The sequence below is a fragment of the Zonotrichia leucophrys genome, chromosome 1A (genome assembly GCF_028769735.1).
Source record: "Zonotrichia leucophrys gambelii isolate GWCS_2022_RI chromosome 1A, RI_Zleu_2.0, whole genome shotgun sequence".
Classification (NCBI taxonomy): Eukaryota; Metazoa; Chordata; class Aves; order Passeriformes; family Passerellidae; genus Zonotrichia; species Zonotrichia leucophrys.
The window spans coordinates 62,109,403-62,134,453 of record NC_088170.1 but is presented as its reverse complement, the minus strand read 5'-3'; the positions used below and the strand labels follow the sequence as shown (position 1 = coordinate 62,134,453).

Here is a 25,051-nt window from a genome sequence, read left to right as displayed (position 1 = left end):
TCCATAGGCTTCTGGAAACACACTGAAAACCTCGGATGCTTCCTTGTCACTTCGGCACCGCCCGGAAAGTCCATTTGCCGCTTGTGACATGTTCCTTCCATGCTCAGTGCTCTCACCACCGAGACATGGCCAGAGCTGCTTTTAGGGTGGTCTTTCAAGGATGCCTTGTCTCACTCCAAAAAGGCACAGTCTCTGCTTTTGGGACAACTGTCCCCCCCATATTTTTCCAACCCCCTGGGGCCGGGGGTCCTCACGAATGAACCCTCCTGGTTTTGAGGCACTGCCTCCCCCTAAATGCAGTCTGTGTCACAGGAACAACTGAGTCCATGGCTACAAGAAAAAGTCCAGCCAAAAGGCCACTCCAGATCATCTCTCCCCATCCAATCATCTCCACAATCTCCGGGCCAAAGTCCTTATCTCATCTCATCTCTCATCTCCCTTCTTATTCAGCTTCGAGGAGGATTAGCATTTTCTGCAAGGCCCCAATCATGCAAGAAAGGGTTAAAAGTTTTCAGTCTCTGTCTGTCGGTCCCGGAGCGGCTCCCACGGGAACGGCTCCCACGCACGCTGCCCACACGCTGCCGCTGCGGCCGGGCAGTCTTCCTCCCCCTTCTCGCTGGCTGCTCTCCTGGGGGAGGGGGGGCTGGCTGCCCGATGTCTCTTGGGGCTCCCCCACCCTTCCATCCTCGAAGCCCCCTCAACCCCCACCTCTGTCCAGGCCCCAGGCCCACGGCACGGCCGCCCCTCCCCCGCCCAGCAGCCGCGGGCCGGGCGGGGGAGAGAGACCCGACCTCCTCGCCCGACGATGTCCAAAGAGGAAGTGCCAGGGCAGTGCCCTGCTTTTAACCCCTGTGTATCCTCGGAGGTGTGTCCAAACCCCACTGGCTACACCAGGTGTCAGTATAAAACCCAAAACCTTCATTGGTTTGACCACAGCTTCCCAGAATTCCCACTCCTTCCGGGTCAAACCATGACACTGCCGAAAAACTGTATAATAATTTTCTCACAGAAGCACTATGAAGACAGTATGTTGCTTTTTATTGTTGGTTACATTTAGTGAAGAGGAAGAGAAATAGTCTTGGTTTTCTTGCTTCAAAAATTGGAGATGGGCAATAATCCAGAAGAGAAATTTGAGTTCTTTTCAAACAGAGAAACTTCAGTTTATCAGTGTTCAAATCAGACTCAGCGGTCTGGTCTCAATTTAGACCTGAGGTTTATTTTGTGTGATGTTTAACTTGAAAGCACAACATTAAAGTACTTTACTATGGCCATGTTTTTAATGGAATCTAGGTCAGAAGCAGGCAGAGAAGGCCATTAAGCAAGCAAAGTGAAAAGAGATGACCAAAAAATGGATTCGGTGAGGCACCTGGCAAAAGCAAGTACAGGGAAATAAGAGAAACCAGGTTATTAAAGAAAGCTATAGTGTTTCAGGCAAAAAATGTGGGATAAAGGTGTGAGCTATCATTTTCAAAATTTATATGGGATACATCAGCATTTGGTTAAGAGCGTGCGTGTCATTTCTCCTTCATGCTCCTTTAAGTCAGGAGATTTAGGAGTTTTCCCAGGCTGCCTTTTTTGTTCAGTTCTCTGTAAACTCTGAGGTAAGCCATTACAAAGGATTACTGTTTTCTGTCAGCAAATTGCATTATTATTGAATAGAATCGTGTCTCTTCTGATCCATAACTGCTCTGTGCTGTCCCTCTGATGATTCAAAGCACGGAGTCGTGGATGTGAATCCAGAACTCCTTTGGGGAATGCCACCATGGGAAAGGTGACAGGCATGTTCAGCTTCTTTACACAGGAATCACACTAGAAAAGGAGAAAAAAAACTGTCATGTTGAATGAAATTATACAGTCCGTTCTCTCTGCAGAGCAAGTGTTAGAACAGAATGAGATGAGACTGGGTCATGTTTGTGGGTAGAAGCAAGCCTAAAACTTGACAACTGGAAAATACAATTAGGAAGGTTAAGGAGAAGCAGGAAGTCAGAGAATATTCCTGTTGAACTTCCTGTTTTGACAGGCTGGTGGAGGAAAAAAGGTCTGTGTATGTGGCAAGCTGGTACCTACTTTAAGCAAATAAAATTGGAAAAACGCCATCATCAGTGAAGAAAAAGGAATCAATAAATAGAGCTCTTTAAGCCTATTTCAGCAGCATATATAGGAAGAAAATGTAGTCCATAGATCAAGAGCGAGAATAGAGATGATTTTAAAAGTCAACTGTTACAGTAGTGCTTCTTAAAATATAGTATTCCAGTGTTGATCTCCTTCTCAGAGATTGAATGAACCTTAATGAGTGTAAAGTATCTAATTCGGGAGCATGTTCCCTGAGTGTGTTAGGAAGGAGTTCCAGTTGGCTTAAGTTGCAGAGAAACACCAACATGCCTCTTCCACCTCCAACAGAGGTGTACAAGGGGGCAGGGATGGTGTGATAACATTTCCATTATGTGACTTGTGGGCACACATTACAGCAAATCTGAACAGTAAAATAAAAGATTAGTGTGAAAGACCTGTGAAAATGTGGGAAAAGAAAACCAGAGTCATGCTGGAAGGTTTAAAGAAATACAGCTTTGATAACTGGCAAAAGCATTAAAAAATATTGGTAATAACTTATGTTTCAGTAGTTTCTTAGTATGCATTAAAATGCAAAGAAGAAAAAGAACCTTTGAAAATAAATCTGTTGTCTTTCTGTGTTCAGGTCTATCTTACAGCAGCTGTTTTTGAGCTTGACTTTTCCACGGTTCCTTGAAGCAGGTAAGTCAAAAGAATGTTAAAGAGTCAACTTTGAGTAAAGTAGAAGGTAAGAATCTGGGTCAGGGGACATATTTGGGTCTCCCCATTGTGTCTGTGATTTAAAAATGTAATTTCTTTGTTTATCTATTTATTTATTTGTTTGTTTATTTATTTTATATCAGCTGATATGGAAGATGATGATTTCGGTGCTGCCCTGCCTAAAACAAGCTGTATCACCGAGCAAACTCAATATTTCTTTGAAAACAATGATAAATCCTTTGGTGGGATTGTAGACTGTATAAACTGCTCCAGGTAAAATTTCTTCAATATAAGTAATTACTTCGGGATTTTATTTATTTTGCAAAATATAGGGACACTATTATAAAAAGCAAAGATATATTTTGGATAAACTTCACCAAACTCACATAAGCAGGACAGAGAAGAATAGAAGCAGGAAAATTGCATTCTCTTTATTTGTTTAGAATTAATTTTAATTTTAATCATTAAAGAATTGTAGAAATGCTTTAGTCAGTTTTTGTTTTATAGCCTCTGCTCCATGGAAATTGTATTTTTATCTCTGTCCCAGTTTGTTTTCTTTTAATTTATTATGTCAACTTAAAAGCATTCTGCAGCATCCCAAGGGATATGATCTTCTCTAATCTGGTTATGTATCAGAATTTTTGACAGTCAAGAAGATTATACAATTTATCTTCTAATTTATCTTCTAGTTGATAATGCTTATGATTTAAGAGCCATGAGTCTTATAAAGCAAACGAAGGTATTCTATCTTTTTATTAAAAGAATTATTCTCCAGACACCATAAGGGGCCTCTTGAAGATGATATTCAATAATAAGTGAAAAAAATTTATACTACAGAAACATAGCATCTTAGACCTAGATTTCTGTTTCATAAAAGAGCCTGCTAGGGTGTTGCATACATTTTGAGCTTCTGAAAGCATTTTAGAAATTAGAATTAATAGCCAGATTTCAAACAAACAAAAAAAAAAAAGACAGTATTTCAAGCCAGGAAAGAAAGAGAGCGAGATTTGGAGAATGGTCAAAACACACAGACCTTTTTTCAACCCCTGTACTTCCTCCTCCATGTTTCTAGTATGCATTGGGTTTATTTATAAACTGAAAATGACCCTACTATCTTAAATACCTTTTGCAGAATTATTTGGACATAAAAATACAAGAAATTCACATCCAATACATGACATGCATACTCCATGCTTCTCTCTTGACCTCCTTACAGACAGGTTTATGTTTTGGGGTTTTGTTTGTTTGTTTTTGTGGTTGGGTTTGGGGGTTTTTTTTTGTGTTAATTGATGCTGAACTGATGTTATTTCTCAGTACAGCTACTGTGGTAGCAGTACAGAGCTAACTATTAACTCAAGTCATTTTATGCTCTTTTCCATTTTTTTTCACTAACAAGTCTAGTTGAAAAAGGGTACGATGGAAATGTCAAAAAGATTACAAAATTTATTATAAATCTTTCTTACTGTTTGTTAATAAAAAAGATACACAGTAGCAAGAAGACTAAATCTGTGAAGCTGGATTATTTTATTCCAATACTGTGTGTCCTTCTCAAATATGATTTTCCTTACTTCATTTAAACATAGGTTTTTGTTGACTTTTTTCCCAGACTTTATCATGCAGAGAAGATTTCGAACACCAATCTAGTGTTCATTATTAGTGACAGCCAACTGCTGTGCCGTTCCTGTGACCCAAAGCCACTGATGCAAGCGGAGAAGCCGGGTATCCTTTAAAAACCATGTTATTTAGTAGTGTGGATTGATTTTTGGCCATGGGATACTGGAATCTATTGGGGGAGAAATGAATCACTTATCTACGTTATTACCATGGTGGCCACTGGAATACTTGAAGTAGCAGGTATTTGTGGGTGATATCACAAATCATGTGAGGCAGCAGTCATTGAGGTAGAGAGCAAAGCTGTTATTTGTGAGAATTTACACAGAAATGGCTCACAGGAACTTAATGAAGTTTCAAAAAAGCAGATACAAAATCTTGGGCCCAGGACAGATTAATTGCCCAGCTGGACAGGCTAGGAACAGAGTGACAGGAAGATTTGCAGAAAAAAGCTGGAGGTTCATGGTGGGCAAGAAGTTGACAGTGAGTTGGCGCAGTGCCTCGCAGAGAAGTGGGCTGGTCACTTCCCAGGCTATGACAGCAAGAGTGCAGTCAGCAGACTGGGAGAACTGATCCATCCCAACTCTTCAGCACTGGTGAGACCACATCTGGAGTTCTGTGTGCTCCCCAGGACCACGCTGCCATACAGGAGGGAGTCTAGGGTAGTGTCACCAAGGAGGTTGGCATCTGAGAGCACAAGCAGGGAAAGTCTGAGTGTCCTGGGTTTGTTCAACCTGAAAAAAAGACCAGGGTATGTCTGTCTAGAGAAATAACAAAAAAAAAAGCCAGATAGGAGTGTTTGACCATGAAAAGTTGAGGTGCTGCATGTTGGTTGATTGATGAAGGCATTTTATTGTATGCCAGTGTCAAAGACGAGCTTACTTCTAGTGGTAACTGCCTCAGCCATCAAAGGCTAGAGTTCATCCAGCTGTACAGAATTTTTTCAGAGCTGGCTGGAGACACAGGTGGCTTACATGCTAGACAGAGTTCTTGCAACACAAGCATTGAAGTTAAAACCATGTGAAAGACTGTTTTAATTCACAACCACCTTTGTGCCAATCTCTCTGCTTTAGCTGTTCATTGCAGTAGATAACTGCAGGTGATGGTAATGGAAATACATAAAACCAATTCTAGGTCAGGAAAAATTCACCTCAGCCATTCTCTTCTACGTAGGCTTGAGGATAGCATGCCAGAAGTGGTAAATCAAACCATAATTTGGATTACTGTGACAGAACAAGGAAAACAATTAGTAATACCTCCGTCCACGTCAGGAAGTTAGTTGAGACAGCCTCTCCCACTCCTGAAAGAAAAGCAGATGGTGGTACAGATGACTGTGTTTCTTTGGCACAAGCAATGCATTCATTGCCACATTAATAAAACTGGAATTCCATCTACGCTTGGGCTGAAAAGGAAGTTACATTGGGGTGTCATCACAGAGCTATGTAAACTTAGCCTAATATTCTAATTGGCTTCAGTCCATGACAGTTTGATCAATTGTTTCCACTGTCTGAATTTATGGACAGCACTCACTATAGAAAATGAAGCATGATGGATGGGAAGGGGCACATGACTTGCATTTCCCTGTGGAGCCCAAAACTACTAGAAAGAAGTAAATTACCTAAAATGGCAGTCAGAACAGCTGGGAGGGCTTATATTGACTAAAGGAACTGTTTTATTTTTGTTCAACTATGCAGTACTAAGCTATTCAACTCTTTTCTGTAACTAAGGTACATAGTGAAATGCAGATGTAGCATAACATCACCCAAGCAGACAAAATGACCTTTGGGTGCTATTTAGATGATTATTATTACACTTTGCTTCCTTTTGGCTGGTGCAGCTTTGCTTATGCAGCCTCCTGGAACATTTTTGTGTTTCAACTTTCCTTTCAGTTGAGCCACAGCTGAGAAAAGGGGAGATGAATCTGACAATGTCTGAATGAAGGCAGATGCAGACTACAGAAATAAATTCCCATCATCTTGTCTTCTTTTTGCTTTGGCCTCTCCACTTGTTGCACTGAAGCTGCTATACTACTCCATGGTAGTGCATGAACAGGATTGCTTCAAGTGTAAATTAGAGCTACTAAGATATGTTCTGGCACTCTATTCTTTTAATAGATTTATTATGTGTACCATCTCAAGTGGAACAAAAAGAAAGCTTAGCATACTGAATGGTAATATAAGCAGCTTTCACCAGAAGGCTGTTTTGCAGTTTGCCATATCCATGCCTTTCAAGTCTGCTGCAATGACTTGTGCCCCTCATTAGCCAGTGGCACATGTGAAGTGCAGTGTGAAGAGCACTTTAACACCAGCAATTACAGATTTCAGAGATGTGAGCTAAAGCAGTACCTCATATATTCAGTTGGCTAATTAATAGTATGTCACTGCTCCCCTTTCCTGCTGTTCTGCTGGTAGTATGGACAGCATTTTCTCTGTCTGCCTTCATCACTGAAATGCTAATGGGATCTCAGTAGTTCTCCTGTCATTTACTACAAAGCCTACAGTGGCACACTCTTTTCTATGATATTTGGGGTAATATATAAGTGTACCCATAATAGAACCAGTAGTTTTTGTAGGCTTTCACTGCTATGTTCCACCTGTAAATGACATTGCTTTTCCAAAAAAGTTTCATTGCTTTTACTGTGTATCTTCATTATGGCAGGGTAACATAAATTGTAACTAATCAGCACCGTTGAAAGTTTACTGTTTTATGAAATATTTTCTGAAATATTTATGCAATGATAAAAGAGAAATATAGAAAATGTTAAAAGAACTAAACTTTTATTTTATTTCTGTTTACATTCCTGAAAATGTACTAATAAGTTCTGCAGGAGGTTTATTTTCTTTATTATAGCAGTAAAAAAGAAGGTATTTTATTTTGATTTATCTAAATGGTTGGTTTGGGTTTCTTGAATTTAAACAAGGAGCTGTGAATATTGATGTTTATTTCAGCACTATCTGAATTAGTGTAAATCTTCTCTCCTGCCATAAAAATAAAAACAGAATGTTGATCCTGCTCATGTACAATGCATGAAAAAGAGTGACACTCCTTAACCAGAGAAACAGATGAAGGGCCAAATCCATGTGAAATGGTCAAGCAACCGAGATACAGAAAGGGTCCCGAAATCTGTTTTGATGAAGCCAAACAGGTAAAATTGAAGTTGTAAGGTTCTAAGAATATCCCTATAAACAATTGTAGAGCAGCTTTAGACAATCAGTGAAAAATGTTTTTAGCTGTACCTTGGTGCCTGGTAACCTTTTTATCACTAAACATACTGTTCACTCTAGACCATAGCCACTTTATTTCAATTAACATAAACTTAACAGCTGCTTTCTTATCTGCCTGTCCTATAACCATTGCACTTTCACACATGATTCCCACTAAAGTATCATCAGTGAGTGCAAAACTGTTGGTCTCTGTGTGGTACTGTGAAACTCAGTTTTTCAATGGCTTGCACAAGTATACGATAATCTTGGCTTAGAAGTAGTATTTTTATACTAATTTTTCCAAATATTATTTAAAGTATTGTTAAATTATTTAAATTTTTAATATGGTTTAGGACATTGTTTCTAATTCTGCAAATTGTACTGCCTTTAGGTCATGTTCTTAGCAGGTTTAAAAGTGCATTGCTTTACTGAAATCACCAAAACTATGCTGTTTGGTACTTCTGTGTTGAATGCATTAGTTTTGAAAGAGAAAAATTATAACTGTGCCACATATCTAAACTATTTTTAATCTTATTTCTATGTTACTTTTCAAGAGATTACGGTGAATTCAAGTTGTTCAGAATAAATCTCAAATAGTACTGAACAAGGAAGTGCCTGGCATTTGTTACAATAAAAAATTTATAAATGCATTTTGAATGCCTCATGCAATCCTGCAATTTCTGCAGTGGAAAGTTTGTCCCAAACCAGTGTACTTAATTGTTTATAACTGCTGTATACCAAAATTTGTTCCAGTATGTTCTCTGCTTTTCTTGTAATGAGGCACAATTACTGACATGTCAGTAGCATTTAAAAAGTTTAGAGAATTGGTATTCAATGCATTTTTCTGGTAACCGAATTTTATTTTAAAGAGGAAGTCTTCTTACTGGCCAACAAAAATTAAATAAAGTTGAAAACCCAAAAGCTATTTTGGGATTTTGAAAATCCAAAAGCTATCCAGCCATTGTAAATATTCCAAACAATCCTGATATGATTGTGTGTGAAAGTACAACTCTTGCTCACTAGCTTGATGTGCTGATCAATGTGTAAGTCATGTGTTTTGTAACAGTGGATTGTTTTGATTAAGTTTATTTGCAAAATTTGCTGTGAATCTCTTGCTCTTGGGTGGATGCTTTCACATTAACTCTGCTAACTGCCAGCAATCTGCATGATATCTCATCTTGTATGTCTTTTTTTCTGTGTTTTCTTTCCTTTCCTCTACTTGCTACTTTGCCCGTTATTAATAGGATCAGCCTATATGCACAACGAGTCGTGCCTCTGCCATGATGTCCGCTCCTATCTTCATTTTTCTGCAAGTTTTCATGTGGTGTGGATGGTCAGTTACTTTCTCTAATTTTTGTTTTGTTCTTGGCTTAAAAAATTAGCAGACTTTTTTACTTACTGAGCATACAAAAGAAAACAGAATGAAGCGAGTCCCAAAAGCAACAATCTGGAGTAAATTACTGTCGCAATATTAAGGGAAATTAAATATGAAAAAAACCTGTCTGGAGCCTTATAAATCACAATTACTAAACATGAGGGCCTCTCCCATTGAACATACAAAGACAAGGGAACCTGTTGGATTTGTATGGTTGGCTCTTTGAGATTGCACATGTACCAGCTGAGTCCGCATCCTTCACTTCTAAGAATTTTTTTTTCCTTGTCCTTGTTAAAATGAACAGAAGAAGAAAGATTTTTCCATAGATAAAAATAGATACAAAGCAAATAGAAGAGACAGCATACCTGTGAAAGTAAAGCTTTACTTAGGGGTGGAAAGGATGAGTGATATGTGTGTGTGTTATAATTGAGAAGACCAAGGAGTTTTCGCTGCATTCAAATGAACACAACAGTAAATAATTGAAGATAATGGTGTGAATCAATTTGGTTAAACTGGGAATTCAGTAAAATAATATTTTTTTTACTTTTTAATTTTTGGCGGCTTAAACATATTAATTGCCTGATTACAGCAGAAGGGGTTGTTGGGCTGTGCTGCATTTGATGGTGTGGGGCTGCATCACGAGTCACTGTGCAAGTGACATATCTGCAAGAGAACTGCTGAGCTAGAGAGCAAAAAATGTGTGTCTGAAGGGGTTTCTGATCAACATTGTTCTGAAAACCACTAGAGGGAGATACTCACATGTCTATCAAAGTAAAGCAAACTGAGGCAGAGCCAAAAGCTTTCAGGGCATTTTTCAGAGCTAGTGTAATGAAATATTAAAAATTAATGAAATATTGAAATAAGTTGAAATTTAGAACAGTTATTTTTATGGTAATTTATATTCTCTCCATACTTAAGGGAAGTTTCAATTAATATACCTTGAACATAAATGAAAAATTTAAATTCTGTTTAACAGTTTCTTTTTTGAGTAATTTTGAAGTTTCTTATTCTGTATTTAAATGACGTAGTTTCTTGCAAACCTAGGAACTTGCACAACCATGGCAAAAGATTGTAGGAAAAGGTGAAAGGCCTTTCTTTAAGCCAGTAGTATTTCACATTAAAATCTAGATTAGCATCTCATGTTCTTGCTCATGCAATTTGCTCTGCACATAGTTTCTTTAATTAAAAAGCCACTGTCCAATGTGCATAAAGCAGCAGAGACTCACCTTGAGCTGAATTCTTTCTGCCCAAAATGTGCTTTCTACTGAAGGTGGGAAACACCCAGAATATAATTTTAGCTGATAAGCTTTTGGCAGCAGAAAGTTATAAAGGTAATTTTGTTCATCCATCTTGTTTTTAATAACTTTGTGATTTTGGAAACGGGTTCTCTCTGGACATTAATCTGTGTAGTTATATTAAAATCACTGAAGCCAACACAGATACAATCCAGCTGATCAGGTTCACTAACCTGAAGGGTTTTTTTTTACTTTTCATTAAGGCTAACAAAATAGTCATTATCACTGCCTCAAATGGCTTGCTCTTACTGTGTACATGCACACTGGTTTTGTTTGCCATGCCTGAGACGAAAGAAAAGAACTGTACAAGTTTTTAGCCCTCACTGGGAATGTCTTACTTCCATCAGCTCCCAGGTATGTCAGTGGGAGCTTTGAGGGTGATTAGCAGTCCAGGCAACTGGATATATCCCAATGGAATTGCCTGTGTCCCAGTCTGTGCACGGGGAGCTCCACACCTTTGTCAACTTTGTCTGGTAGCCCAGACAAAGGAGGGTAACCCAAAATTTGTGAATGACCATGCATTGGAACTGGAATTACTCTTGAGTAAAAGCAAAGGTGTTCACAGTGTAATATGAAACATTTATAATACATGCTTATAAAAGGTATGACTGAGGTAATCCATTGGTATCAAGGCCACATCAGAAGCTCTTTGGGCAGACATTGTTTTCAAAGTCAGAGTAGCACAGTGAGTTCTGATAAACTGTTACCATTTAAAAACAAAGTTTTAGTACATTAAGTAGTTATAGTGAACTTCTAAAGGAGAAACAAGTATATTATAGCCTTAGTGTATATATGTATATATGTATCTATAGTTCCAAGTGTATTTTTAAAACTTTGGAGTGGAAGTGTCTTCAAGGAAATGCTGATATATAGCAATGAATATGTTGTTTTGATACTTAAAAATGAAGTTATGGTTTTATAAAAGCATTCATTTCCATTCTGAAAGTGCTAAATAATTTTCTTGGCATGTGATGCTGTAGAACAGCCTTACCTAGAGTTGTCCTAGTAAGGCATGACATGAAGAAGATGACATTTGGATCTGACACTTTTCTGTCTCAAGCATGCAAGAAAATTTGCTGTAATGAATGCAAAAAACTTCTCATACACTTCTGGTGAAATGAAAACAGCCTACAACAATTCTTTCCAATTTCTTTTACAAGTCTCTCTCTCTTCAAAGGGAAGAGAATACACACACATAATTTTGAAGACAACAAAGAGAGGACATCCCCAGCTGATCTGTTATTCAGGATTTGTGTGATTAATGTCATGAGCTGGAAAATTTCAGTGAAACTGCTTAAAAATAGTTCAGTGTCTAATTGCACTAGAAGAGGTAAAGATAAGATAATGTAAAGAGAAGATAAAACAATGCTGTATATCTTTGTTATAAGATGCTTTAGAAGAAATCTCAAAAATAACATTAACATGAAACAGCTGAAATGTTTTCTTAAAGCTCGGGTAGAGGGGAAGTGTTTTTAAAAAAGGGCAATTTGAAGACCATTCAAAACTGACATTTTCCTCAATCTAGTTTTAAATTGGGGTGGAATCCTGCTTATTTCAAGAGGACTGTTGATTGTTTTAATTCATGTAAATAAACAAAATCAGATTTTGTCCTCTTTTTTATTTTATATTTTCACATTTCCTGTAGTTTTGACAACAGTGAGAGTTGAACAGAAGAAAATTACAGTGTGAAATTCTGTGGGGAAAAAAATTAATTTAGATAGGATTTACTGTACCTTCTTTGCCACGAGTATTTTTGTTTTAGCTTACGACACAAAAGAATTAACTGATTCCAGAGACAATATTTAGAAATTGTTCTTGGCAGAACTGCTGGTTTACCACTGCAAATTGGTCTACAAACCTCAGAAATTTGATGTGGCTTTGATCAATATGAGGTTAAAATCTCACTAAGCTTTAAATATGTGTATAAGCTTTGTATGCTTTTGTGTAGTGCAGTTTAATGCTGCCGTTCATAATAAGATGATGACTGTTCTGCATGAGGCTTCCAAGATATCCTCTACTTGTGAATTGTGAATCCTTTAAAAATTTCCCTGTGTAGTCTTAGGGAGAAGGGAAAAAAGATACTAAAATACTTCATTTCCACCCAATAGGAATATTACATTGTATGACTGGTGAATGTAAGAGCGGTTGAGAAATTGTGCTGTAGTTTAAAAAATAACAAAACTCATACAGCAGATAGAAAGAGACAACAGAATGGAAGGTTTTTTTCAAAAAGATGTGGTGGTAGGATTAATTTATCAACATAGTTTGCATAATTTGGTGTAATGCAAGATTACGTAGGCTGAGTCCTGTATAACTCTATATGTGGAGGCCCACTTGCTATACTGGATGCCATTTTTGCTATAAAGTTATTTTCCCTTCATGATATGCACAATTTTGTTTAAGACCTTCAGTTTACTACTTATACTCTCCAGACATCTCCTGTCTGTTGGAAATTTTAAATCTCCTGCTTTGCTTTCAACTCTTTCTTCAAAGATGACTCTTCTAAGTAATTTCAGTGATAAGAATAATAAATACCAAGAGGTAACACTGAGTACCATTCACTGAATTCTTGTGAGAGGAAACCTTTGCTGATAATTCTGTTTTTGATGGTATTCACTGTAAGGAAGAAGCAACAGGGTTATTTTTAAGTGCTTTAAATAGAAATAAAGCTGCATGACAAGACACAATGCAGATGCAAATAGTGACAGAGCCAAACTAAATAAACCAGAATGTTCAGTGCATCTTGAAATCTTAGCATCCTGTACAAATCTGGTGTTAGCAGAGTTCACTTAGGACTTCTTGTTGACCAGAAATCTTAGGAATTTTGAACTTGTAGAGTGCAATCAACCAAAAAGAAATAAAACCAAACCAAAACAACAGCAACAAAACCAAACAAAACAAAAGGCCTAAGCCAAAACTATACAACTAAATTATAAAGTTTACACATGAAAGAGCTATATCTGGAAAAAGCTACTGTTAATAAAGAATGGCAAACAACATGAGGTATTTGCTTTAGGACAAAATGAATTTTTATTTCTTTCTAAGAAAATTGAATGCTATTTTTGGGGTTTTTTTAGGGCTTGGGATTGTTGCAGTTTTTTGCATCCAAGTTTCTAAAAGAGACTCTTGGTCAATGCTATAACTCCTGATAATGTACTAGGTCTACTTTGTCTGCTTTATCTGATTTTCCATATTTTTTCCCAAACTGTTTTGGAAACCTACCAGCTTTAAAGAATGCATTGTTTGCAAAATAAATAGCATTATAATTCTCACCCATTAAAGCTGGTATAAAGAACTCATTGAAGGTCTTTCCTATGCCCTGCAATTCCCAAATTATGTCTTTACACCTCTGTTATGAAGGAGTTGCCCTAACATCATATTTGGCTTTGTGTTTTTAATTTAGTCAAAAAATTTCTATTATCATTTCAGTGTATTCTGCAAAGAGGTTTCAAAGAACCACTTTGAAACCCCCCCTGTCCATTTCCTGTTTATATTGGATCTGCCATTTTTATGTACTTTCTTGTTCTTGCCCATTTGATTAAACTTGATGTCCTGCATTGCTATTCTTACAAAGCTGGGAAGTTTTGCTTAAGGAATGCAAAATTTGCTTAAGGAAATTTGTTAATAAATTAAAGCTTGTTTAATGATTCTTTCTTATTTATCATGATTTTATGTTTTATAGACACACACATATCCACACACACCCACACACACCCACCCCAGTCTTGTCTGGGGTATATTAAGTATTAATTGCATATGCCTCAGTGGCATGTCAGTCTGAACTAGGAGCTTTTCTCTGTCTGTTGGCCTTCCTCTGCTTTCTGTTATGTATATACTTTTTAATTTCTGTGCCAGGAGTCAGTCGGTTACAGTCAGATTCAGTTGTCTGTCCTTCCCTGCACATATTGCTCCTGTTCAAGAAGTTTCCCCAGTTGCTAACATACCAAATTCCTTTCCACCTACATTGTTTTCTTGCCCTTGGAGGCTTGGAATCTTTTGGAAAATGGAAAGTGTCTTTTTATACCATGGGTGCAGAATACTGTGAAAAAAAGAGAAAGACCAAATATTTTCAGCCTTTAGAGCTACCCATGAATCTCAGACTTCTCAGACAAAGTGGAGATGGGAAAATTTTCCTGGTGTTTTAGGTATCAATCAGAGTTTGTATCAGTCTTGAAAAACAAGGTTTAAGGTGTTACGGGCTCCAGAACAGGTATCGAATGTATTTCAGCCAGACTAATGAATAAGTCCAAAATGTGAATGGTATTAACCATTATAAGTAAAGAGAGACCAAAGATCAGCAATTAATGGTGGAGAGGAATGAGGAAGAGTGGTGTGACTGCTGTGTGGCACAAGGAATAGTTACTGATGCATGACAACAGTGCAGATGAGAGAGAGCTTCAAACTGCATCAAGCATGTACAAGTAGTGCAATAGAAAATTTCCTTGTTGTACTTGAATAGAGCACCAGAGGCAGAGAAAGGATTTTCATTCTCTTTGATCATATCTTCACCTGCAGACCATATTCATTTTATTGTGCAGTCATTTGATGAAATGGACATAAACATATTTTTGTGTTTGTTTTCCAAACTTGAAAAGTTATCTGTTCTTCTATCTTTTCTCACAATAAAGTCATACTCACAATCTTAAAATGAATGCAATTTTAAGCAATATAGATGGTGTTTACTGGGGCCCCCAGGTATGTTCCATAGCATTTCTAGATGGATGGTGTAAGTATCCCATCTAGTTCATACAGTTTTGCTGTAAACCTTGAAAGTATTTAATCCTCCGATGTTTATAGTTAAAGTAATAGCGCCACTCTTTGTACCAAAAATCAGGGGAACTTCCAGGGATTATTTTACTGTTGTTTTTAGCAAAATAACACATATAAGACCAAAAATGATGCCTCAATTGTAGTTCAAAACATTGAAAACTAAGCTGTAGGTTACCTCTCCAGCAGCTTCCCTGTAATTAATATTAAATGATTTCTTCTCTTCTTGTCGGCAGGAGGATTCGGCTGACTGCGGTGGGGCCTCTGGTCTGAGTCCATCACTGTGGTCTATGGTAGCAATTCAGTTGGCCCTGCTCTGGCTGTTATCTGGCAGCAGACACTGCCAGTTATGACCTTGCTAAACCAAAACCTGCATAACTTAACCGAGACCTGGCCAAAACGATAGCCTCAGTTCCATTTCCGAAAGGGTCAGCCGCTGAGAGAGCAGCAGAAGAGCAGCGCTCGCGTCTGGTTCCCGCGCGTTGTGGGACTCATCGGGGCGCCACGACGCCTGCATGTTGGAGTGTCAGATCCTCACCCGTGTGTGAATGCTGCATCATCCGCGCCATCCAAACTGATTTCTGTACCTGCCCCGCTGGGGAAAGCTAAAACCTTCTGTTTATTCATTTGTTTGTTGTTGTAATCTTGATGACTTCATGTAAAAGGGCTCCCCTAACAATAGCTGATGTATATGGTTTTTTGTTTCTTTTAAGCTTTGGATATCTTCAGGATTTATATTCTTTTACATGAAAAGTTTAAAAACCAAAAAGAAAAAGAAAAAGGAAAATGTTCTCCCCAATACAAATTACTAGCACCACAATGGCTGCTTTTAACATCACTTTTGTCCAAACTTGTTGAGTAAAATGAAAATATTGGCCAGTCTTCACCAGAAGTTCAGCACGATTAGAATGCTTTATGATGAGTGGTTAATTTTCCAAAATGAATCCTACAGCCAGCTAAGCTTCGGTAGGTTGATATTGTATGTAGAAAGGAGGAAAGGGAGAAAACTACTGTTTTTCAAAATTCAAAGGTACTGGAGAGTGTAACTAAAAAAGTGATTTTCATCTTAAACTTGGTATAATCTTCTGTCAGAAAAAAAAACTTGTTAATTTAAATGTAATATTCACCTCCTTTTCACAATGCAGTTACATATAAAGCTAGTAGAAATTCTTCAAAGGCTGAAACAAAAATGCTTGTGAATAAAAAATGTCTTTGTGATATTTGAATGTTGGTTTCCAGGGGTATTTTGCATGATGATGATGCTAAGTTATTGTTTTTCAGTTTGTTTTCTTTGATGGTAGAGTATAGTTCATTGAAAAGATAACAGAGTGATTCTTGTATTGTGTGAGAAATTGAACATTGCAATGTGTTGCAATCAAATCATATTACATTATATTATGAAACAGAGCTCTGAATATACTGTGCAATGAAAAAGCTGAGAAAATAGGGTAAATATAGCTATTGTAACAAAAGGGTTGAGGTGGATTTTTTACAGAATAGCGATCTCATGAAAACCTGTGTACAGATATTTTAAGAATATAAAAATCAGATTTAACACATTTATTTTTGGAAGTATATGTTCTCTAAGGTTCATATCAGGTTCCCCCTTTGTTTTCTTCATATGAACCCACCCATAATATTAAAACTTATGCTGTTGCTATTTATTATTGAAAATAGCATATTTAACAGCAAAATGACCTGGTTGCTGCGATTAGAAAAAATATAAACAAATGGGGAGCCTTGAATCTATATGTATGCACATTGATACTTGATTGTGAATAATAACTCTAGAAGTTGTTTTTATACAACCTCATTGGTGATACAGGTTGGTGCAGTAAATTACAATATTACAGTGTAGCATAGTGTTGATGCAAAATATGATTTGCGCTTTTTTTTTTCTAGTTTTCAGAACTAAACAGTATTGCAAGACAGCTAAACCAATGAATGTGCAACTCTGCTGGTATTGTACAGTTCTGCTAACAACTGCAATATGCAAATATTAATATGGCACAATACACTAGCTCATTAAAAAAATTAAAAAATGCAAATCATCAATATGTATATGCTGGCAATTGATTGATATAATTTTGATCATGCCAAAAGTTTAAAAAAATGATTGGGCATGCATTAATATCCTATGAAAACTGAGGAAGCTACTCCAAGCCATGGCATGGCTTGAACGATCAGATGTCTACTGTAGTTGTAATCATGGCTGGTTCATTGTTTTTCATGTACCTTGGCTCCAGCTGTGTATTTTCTCATGTTTGGAAATACGGTGAGTGAAAAACAGAAATCCTGACCTTTTGATCAGTGATTAAATCTAGGTTTAAAAAAATTATACCTAGCAATGTCATAGGATTAAAAGTACAATTAAATGTTTTGGATGACTTCAGGTCCTCCCCAGGGAAGGTCAGCTAATGTTGATGATAAGGGTGAAGATAAACTTGGAGCTCTTCCTTCTAGTCACAGTGCTGTAGTTCTATTCACTCTAGCACCAATTACCACCTGATAAAAATTTGGTTTGAGTGTTTCTAATGCCAAGACTGCATCCAGTGATTTTCCTTAATGTGGTCAATTGTTGTTCTGTGGGAGGAGCAAGTTTTCTAGGATTAGGCCAATAATTACTGCACTCACTGCTTTTACTCTGAGGTTACTTTAAGTATTTGTTGGTTTGTGTTGTGCTCTTTTAATTTCACGTTAGTATAATATGTTCTCTATAGTTTTCATTTAGCTTCCCAAAGAAACCCTTCATGGACAAGTTGCACTGTTTAAAACACTTTGCCTTTGCTGGTAGGCCATATTCAGAGTTACTCAGTAAGTATTTGATTAGAGTTTGTTGGAAGAAAGAAAGATGGCACAAATTCATGCTGCCACAGGAAACATCTGTGGCTTTTGCTCTCATCCCACTTCCCTTAGAGTGCTCAGTGCAAGAGGAGGGAGAAGCCCATGCCATGCAGACACACAGCCCTCCTTGGTGATCCAAAGTGGGAAATGTCCTTTGTTCCTCTCCTTTGCCCCTCAATATTACCTGAAAAAATGTGTTTCTATATAAATATTTGGCCTTCCAGCTAACATTATGACGTATATAAACATTTAGTCAATATGATTCCCATCTTATTAATACTTTTGAAAGTAGTATTTTAAATACTTTGAAATTATATATTGTAGTATATTCAAGTCATTGTCAAGACTATTTTTAAATACCCCAATATCTGCAAAATGAAAAACATAGACCAAAAATGCAATCTGAACTTCAGCTATCTCAAAATGTCAATACCAGTCTAATAGAAATAACTTGCATGAATAAATTCTCATGCAGAAGAGTATCCTTATTCTCACAGTGCATCATAGTCATCTTTTCTTGTCTTTGAAAGAAGAAGCTTGAGCCTAAAATTTAAATTAAAATATTTTAAGATATGATATACTGTAAAAAGCTGAGGTTTTTAAAGTCAGATGCAAGGCTCTGTCAATGGATGCTCAGCTCCTTTAATAGCATGAAGGGAACTGTTGTGACTGGTTCAGTTCACACAAAAGTCATGCAGTGTATTGTACATCTGACAAGTAACCACCAGTAAAGTTGTTACAGCATGGTATTGTGCAGAACATGATCTGAGGACTTAACATGAAAGGTTTCTTTCTAGTTTTTTTCTTTTAAACAACCAGCATTACTGCCGAAACACTGACCGTGGTCCATATTTGTAACAGGTTTTTAACATGACATAGCAGGTCTGATTGACAAGATTTTTAGGTCCTGTACCTTTAAGACTTTAGTATGATCTTTTTCATGTTTCTAATGCTTGAGGCTTTACTGCTTAACTTGACAAAAACAACAGTGTTGCTGCCATTTGTAAGTTTTCCTACAATATTCCTTTTATTAACTTAAAACCTGGCCTTACTGGTTTCAAATAGGCAGTATCCCTTTTAAGTGACCTTTGCAACCCAAGTGTTACTTGCTGTGGTTGAGAGCTTTTTGCTGTCACTGAAAAGACATTAAAACCTTTTTTTCCCATTAACACATAACAAACATGTTTAGTATAAATTAATTCCAAAACACAACCTCAGTACCACTGATCCAAAAATTCAGATGCTAGCACACTGGTTATTAAGAAATATATTAATGCCAAAAAGGCATTGCAATGCGCTCGAGTGTTTTTGGAATGTCAACCTAAGGTGAAATCTTAATAACTCCTTTCTTAGGATAAATTTTACCCTAACTTCATCAGACATCCAAGCCTTTAACAAAGGCCACATTTATTATTATTTTGTTCATACCACAATGTTAATATTGTTAATACTCATTGTACACTATTGTAAAAAGATTAAAACAAAGCATCTGAATACAATTCAAGACTTTTGAAAAGTTAGCCTCACCCTGTTCCCAGCTACTTGCATCTGTCCTGTTTATGGTTTAAAAGAAAAACATCATCTTGAAGAAATATTTCACTGAGGCTAAAGGGATACTGTCTTGTTCAGATGCCATGAAATTGCGATTGTGATCTGACAAAGCTGTCTTCTCTTCTTGTGTTGTATGGAATGTCTGGATCATGCTTTCTGGGATATTTTTATTGAAATGCTCAGTGTGCGTTTCTGCAAAAAAAGACTTGGTTGCTCTTACAAGGCAAGCAGGTCTTTCTCCCTTTTCTTGTGTTCTCTTGACACTTTTGTGGAACTTGACAAGCCTGGAAAAAAAATAATTTTTTGTAAAAATTTGTACAATAATGTTATAAAAAGTTTATAATCCTAGAACTGTTGTGTTAATTATTGTGCAAAAACAGTATATTCAGAATAAAAGTTTATCATTTAAAATCAGCAACTATTTTATTGTTTATTCTGTATAATAAAAACATGTAAATAAGCCTATATTATTTGCTATATAGTACTTCTGTGTTTCATGTAGTTAAACCTAATTGTCTGAGGAGAGTGAAGACAGTGACTTAACACAGGTCTTCATGGGGTTCAGAGAAGGATGCCCAGCAACCTTCATTTCTGTTTTATTTGTGACTCTGAAAATGAAAAAAAAAAAAAAAAGTGGAAAAGAAAAAAAACCCCAAAACTGGGAGTCTGTAAAGCTCTCAGTAAATTGAGTCTGAGACAGCTGAAGTATCCCTGTTGTCCTGAAACAATTTCTTTTGGAAAGGTTGCCATTTACTAACTTATAAACACTGATGAAGTCCAAGGGTTCATTCACATGGAGAAGCAGAGTAAAATCAGATGGGTCCTGCCCAAGCTGTTATCCCCACCTCTGACCAAAACTGACTCATGATCCAGTCAGCTTCTGTACTGCTGCTGTTCTTAGCTGAGGACTATAATTAAAGTGGATGTGTGTACCTCAATAAACAGGCTTGGGGTGCCCAGGAGGTTCTTTGCTGGGTTTCAGACTTCCTGCAGGGGCACTGGCAATCTCTGAAGTGCAGGGTAGAAAGCTGCAAGTAGCAACTGCTTTAGAAGCCTGAATTTAATCCTTGACTGCGAGTGTGACACAGCCTAGAGAGAATGGCAGTTGTAAAATTCTGATGGATTTATTGGATCCCTGAGGAGTAGATAAGAGAATAAGAAATCAAATGCAGATTCTAGTGCTGCAAAGTAATAGATCACCCATGTGGAAATGCTACAAGGCAGTGCATGACACTGTGCATCAACAACCAGAGATTACCAGCCTCAACTAGATTAAACATTGCTGCCTAACTACATGATTATCCCCACATGCTGAATGCACTCCTCCATGATTTCTGTAGGCTGACTGCCATTAAGATGTAGAAATAAATAAATCCCCAAAATCCCTTTCTTGTACATGTTTAGTTTAATTGCTGTATTACAATGCACTAGTTATTAAGTAAAGGAGAAAACAGTCTTGGACAACACAAGGTTTCAAGGTTTTTCCCCCACACTTCTGGAACTTATAAGCATCTTTGACTTCATCAGTTTGATACAGGAATGGCTGCACTGCAGTGAGATATTCTATATTCATCCCTTGTGCAAATCAAACCAGAATGCACTTGGCCTGTCATATTGTATTATTTTGAGAGATGACTTCACATTGTCCAATGCAGCTCTATTGCTGCTAACCATCTACAGAAATCAAGACATTATATAACAAAAATATTACAAAATGCATTCATTGTCGCATCTATTAGTCCAGTGTTCCTTGCAATGCTTGACTGAAAAATGCCCACCCTAAATGGTATAGCATTTTCTCTGTTGCTTAAGACATTGAGAACAATGTCTCTCTTTCCAATAATTTGGAAATATACAAATATATTTTTTCCAAAATGTATATGGGGGAAGAGGAAAGAAAAATGAGACTTCCAGGAGAATAGCTTAATCTGCATTCTAACTGTATTTCTTCTAATTGTTTTGAATATTTATTAATTTCTCTCTTTGTCAGATTGAGAATATCACATCCTCAGGAGCTGACCTTTTCTTTTGAAACCTTGTTCAGAAACCCAGACACCTTTTAGTGAAGTCTTCCCTTTAAAGAGAATATCTGCCCCTCTTTTCCTTTTGGGGGTTTTAACCTTTTTACTCCTCTGTGTGTTATAAATCTTTCCTTGACTAAATCTCCAGCCCATATTGTGTAGAACAGGTATTTGAACTTGATAATCAGTGTATCTTTTGAGGAAATGATAAACATATTTATGATTTCTCTCACCTAGCTGTTGTCAATTGATTTTGAGTTACTGAACAGTGACCAAAGTTTAGGAGCTGGTTACACATGCTGCAAGACTTAGACAGGCTTTAACCATCTGCCTTAATGATTGGAAAGTGAGTTCTTTGAAGAGACTTTTCTAGCGCTATTTTAGTTGTATGCCTTTTGAAAGAGAAGAGTTAACTTATTAAGCAAAATTTCCATATTCTACTTCATCCATTAATTTTTTTTGGTTTTTTTTTTTTTTAGTGTGTTCTTAGCACTGCTAGTTTCTGACAGCTGTTTTGAGAAGCAAATATGAAATATAGGATTTCAGTGGTATTCACTCTTCCTTTTCAAGAGTATCTTCCAATTATTTTCTTCAGCCACCGAATTAGTTCTTTCATAAACAAAATAAAACATGTGGATTTGGAAATGAATTATCACTCAGAATTTCCATTTTAGCCTCTGTGGCTTTACCCAGACTCTTCTTGTGACCCAGACTCTTGTGATCTCAGCCTCCGTTCTGTGGCTTGATTATTAAAAAATAAATTTTTTGAGCATTGTAATACACACACTATGGAAATGTTAATTAACATGCCTGGAACACTGACTAACAGCACAATGTTTTGGTATGTGTGGTTAGCATGTATTATTCTTGTTAGCTCGTTCCTTATTATTCTTGTTAGCTATTTTGGGAGTCCAAGTACTTCACATTATGATACATGTTAGTCAGATTGACATATAAACTCTGGGATCTTCAGGAATTAATTAATCTGCAGGAATTAGCTCTAAGAGAAAATTGCAGATGCTGAGGGTCCCCTCTGCCTAAAAAGATACTGTAATACCTAACTTCAAGTGGGTTGAAAGTTAGGAGCTGTTTGTCCTGTTTGTCTGTAGTCTGCACAAAAGAGAAAAGACTCCGTATAGTGGTAGGGTTTGCTTGTGATATATTTTGGGAATACCAGTCAGGGAAATAACAGGCAGGGAAACTTTGAGAACTTGGGGCTAAATTTTATGCAGTGGGATGAACTAGGTGAGCACTAGATGTCTGTGTTCCTGGGCTGGACAGTGGAGATCCATGATATATAGACATGGAGTAAGGAGAATTATCCCAATGACCAGCCACTGGGAGTCTTACTGAAGTTTGCAGACACACATTTCTGTCAAAATTGAGGCATGAGCGTGCAAGATCCAGAGAAAATCCAAATAATTGAGATATATTTATTCAAAACTTTACTCTTCTGTTTTTCTGGATCAACCCAGTTCAATTCTGGGCTCAGGAAATTCCCCTTAAGACAAGGCAGATGTGAATCTAGGCTCAGAGCTCCCAGGGAATGATGCAGACCTACATCTGCTTTAAAGGCCATTGCTATGCAGACACAGTGGAGGACATGCCAAACGCCAGGCTCTGAGAGGAGCTTGGTTGGTGCCTGTGGTTGAAGCATAGTCTGAGCTAACCCTGAATGCCTTCCAAAGAAGAGGGGAGATAGTAGTGGGGGTGAAGGGGATGTTACTCATCTTTTGAATCATGTTCTTCCACATATAATGTGTCTCAAAAGTGTAAAGTTTGGTTCTAGTCTTTTTTAGTCTGAGAATATCTATTCTCAGAGAGGAGAGAGAATCTGAGCACTTACATTCAGAGGCAGCAATGACCACTAGCCCATAGGTTGGATGGCTACCTTGAATGGTCTGGCTGTCAGGCTGTTGAAGATATGTCAGCAATAAGAAGACAACTAATCGCCTTTAAGCATTTGTTGTCTGGTGTTTTAATGAAATTTTAATACAGTTTATAGAAATTGTTATTATTTCATTATGGAATGAGAAGAAATTTAGAGATAGGTAGAACTTGAAAATCTAGAGGGTTCTGGAAAGTTAAATTTCTGTAACTATGTGCAAGCTATCCCAGTTTTGTGTGTTTGGGGCCTTGACTAAGTCACATTTTGGTTCATAAATGCTGTGATTTGGGATTCTGAAACTAGGGAGTGTTTCTAGGACATTTCTGAGAAGGGCATTTATGTCATTAATCACTTGAACTTTCTGATTTTTTATATTCATGTCCAGTTCTAATCTAGCAAGTCATACAGTGCCAAACTCTAAAATCAATCCTTAATTTTCAGTGAGTGGAAGGTGTCGCCATCAACAAGGAAAGCAGCTGTGCTGAAATCTAAGCATTTAGGATTAGAAGTAGGAAGTATTATTGACCCCAGATTTGGTTTTAGTAGACTATTTTATGACTTGGAAAATATGTTGCTCATTGATTCATTAAAACATTTTCTAACCACTTGTGATGGTTTCCAACTTTACATAACCCTTAGCTGAGGCAGTAGCATGGAAGAATGGTGGTGACAGATTGCTTGTATTTAACTTGGGCATTGTTTTAGCTCTTGGATCCTGGTACAGTTCATAAAATTTCTTTTTCTCAAACCTGACTTGTTGTGTGACCAAACTGTGAGGGCAATATGACCAAGAGGAAAGTAAATTGTAACTAGAACATCCTGCAGAGAGGGCACATCTGGTCTCAGTAGTGCCTCCTGCTCTCCCCAGGATTCACCCACCAGGCTGAGGAGATTGCTGAGCAATGCTAGCACTGCCTAATAGTTCTCCGGGGGTGTTGGTATTTTGGGTGTTTCCACCTAAGTGGAGCACAATTGTGTATCTCTTTCTCTGTCTTCATTTATTAGCAGCTACGAGTTCAACAAACTACATAATATTTGAGATGTCATCTGCCTAAAATTTCAGTGAGAAAAATTGTAAGTCGGACACAATAGCTTTCAAATGCTTCCACACCTCTTGGAGAATATAGGTGTTAAACTAAGATTTTGAGGTATTAAGATGTTGGGAGGAAGTATGAACACAGACATAAATATTTTCATGTCTTTTAGATGCTACCCATGGGCTTCCAGTAACCTGTCAGTGTGCTTTGCTTTCCAAGGTCAAAGAGCCCACTGTGCTTTATTCTGGCAGATGGCATGAGTAAAAACTGTGCTTTAAAGCAGCTTGCACGTAAGGCCTCCTTTGCAAAGCATGAAGGAGAACCTATAGTGTGATATTTGATCTTTTAGAATCTCTAGTTGAGTGAAGTGCCTTAAATAGAAAATTGGCCTGTTCTGAATGAAAACCTATCCTGGGCACAGTGCAGATAGGCACCTTTATTGCTTCCAGAAGAACTTGTCTCATGTAAATGGATATTCTGTTACTAGAGAGCTCTTTTTTTTTAATAGCTTGAATAGCCATTTAAAAATAACAGAATAGTGTGGAATGCTCTATTTTATAGCTTAGGTGTACTCACCGAGCTGTAACTAACCCTGAACTGTCTTCACCATATCTGAGGCTTTTGCCTGCAATTCAGTTGATTTACAATCCAATGGATCCCAAAATTAAATTCCAAAACAGTGTAGATGAG

General features: G+C 37.3%; 1 protein-coding gene across 2 annotated transcripts in view; it reads left to right on the top strand.

Moving 5' to 3' along the window:
- CACNA2D1 (calcium voltage-gated channel auxiliary subunit alpha2delta 1) overlaps nucleotides 1-19,829 on the top strand; it is a 375,032-nt gene extending 355,203 nt beyond the window's left edge. For both annotated transcript variants that reach the window (XM_064702957.1, XM_064702956.1), the window contains 5 exons: nucleotides 2,696-2,751; nucleotides 2,913-3,042; nucleotides 4,376-4,488; nucleotides 7,443-7,525; nucleotides 15,257-19,829. In XM_064702957.1, coding sequence (XP_064559027.1) covers nucleotides 2,696-2,751; nucleotides 2,913-3,042; nucleotides 4,376-4,488; nucleotides 7,443-7,525; nucleotides 15,257-15,373 — 499 coding nt within the window. In that variant the 3' untranslated portion in view covers nucleotides 15,374-19,829. The remainder of the gene's footprint in view (nucleotides 1-2,695; nucleotides 2,752-2,912; nucleotides 3,043-4,375; nucleotides 4,489-7,442; nucleotides 7,526-15,256) is intronic.
- The last annotated feature ends 5,222 nt before the right edge of the window (nucleotides 19,830-25,051 follow it).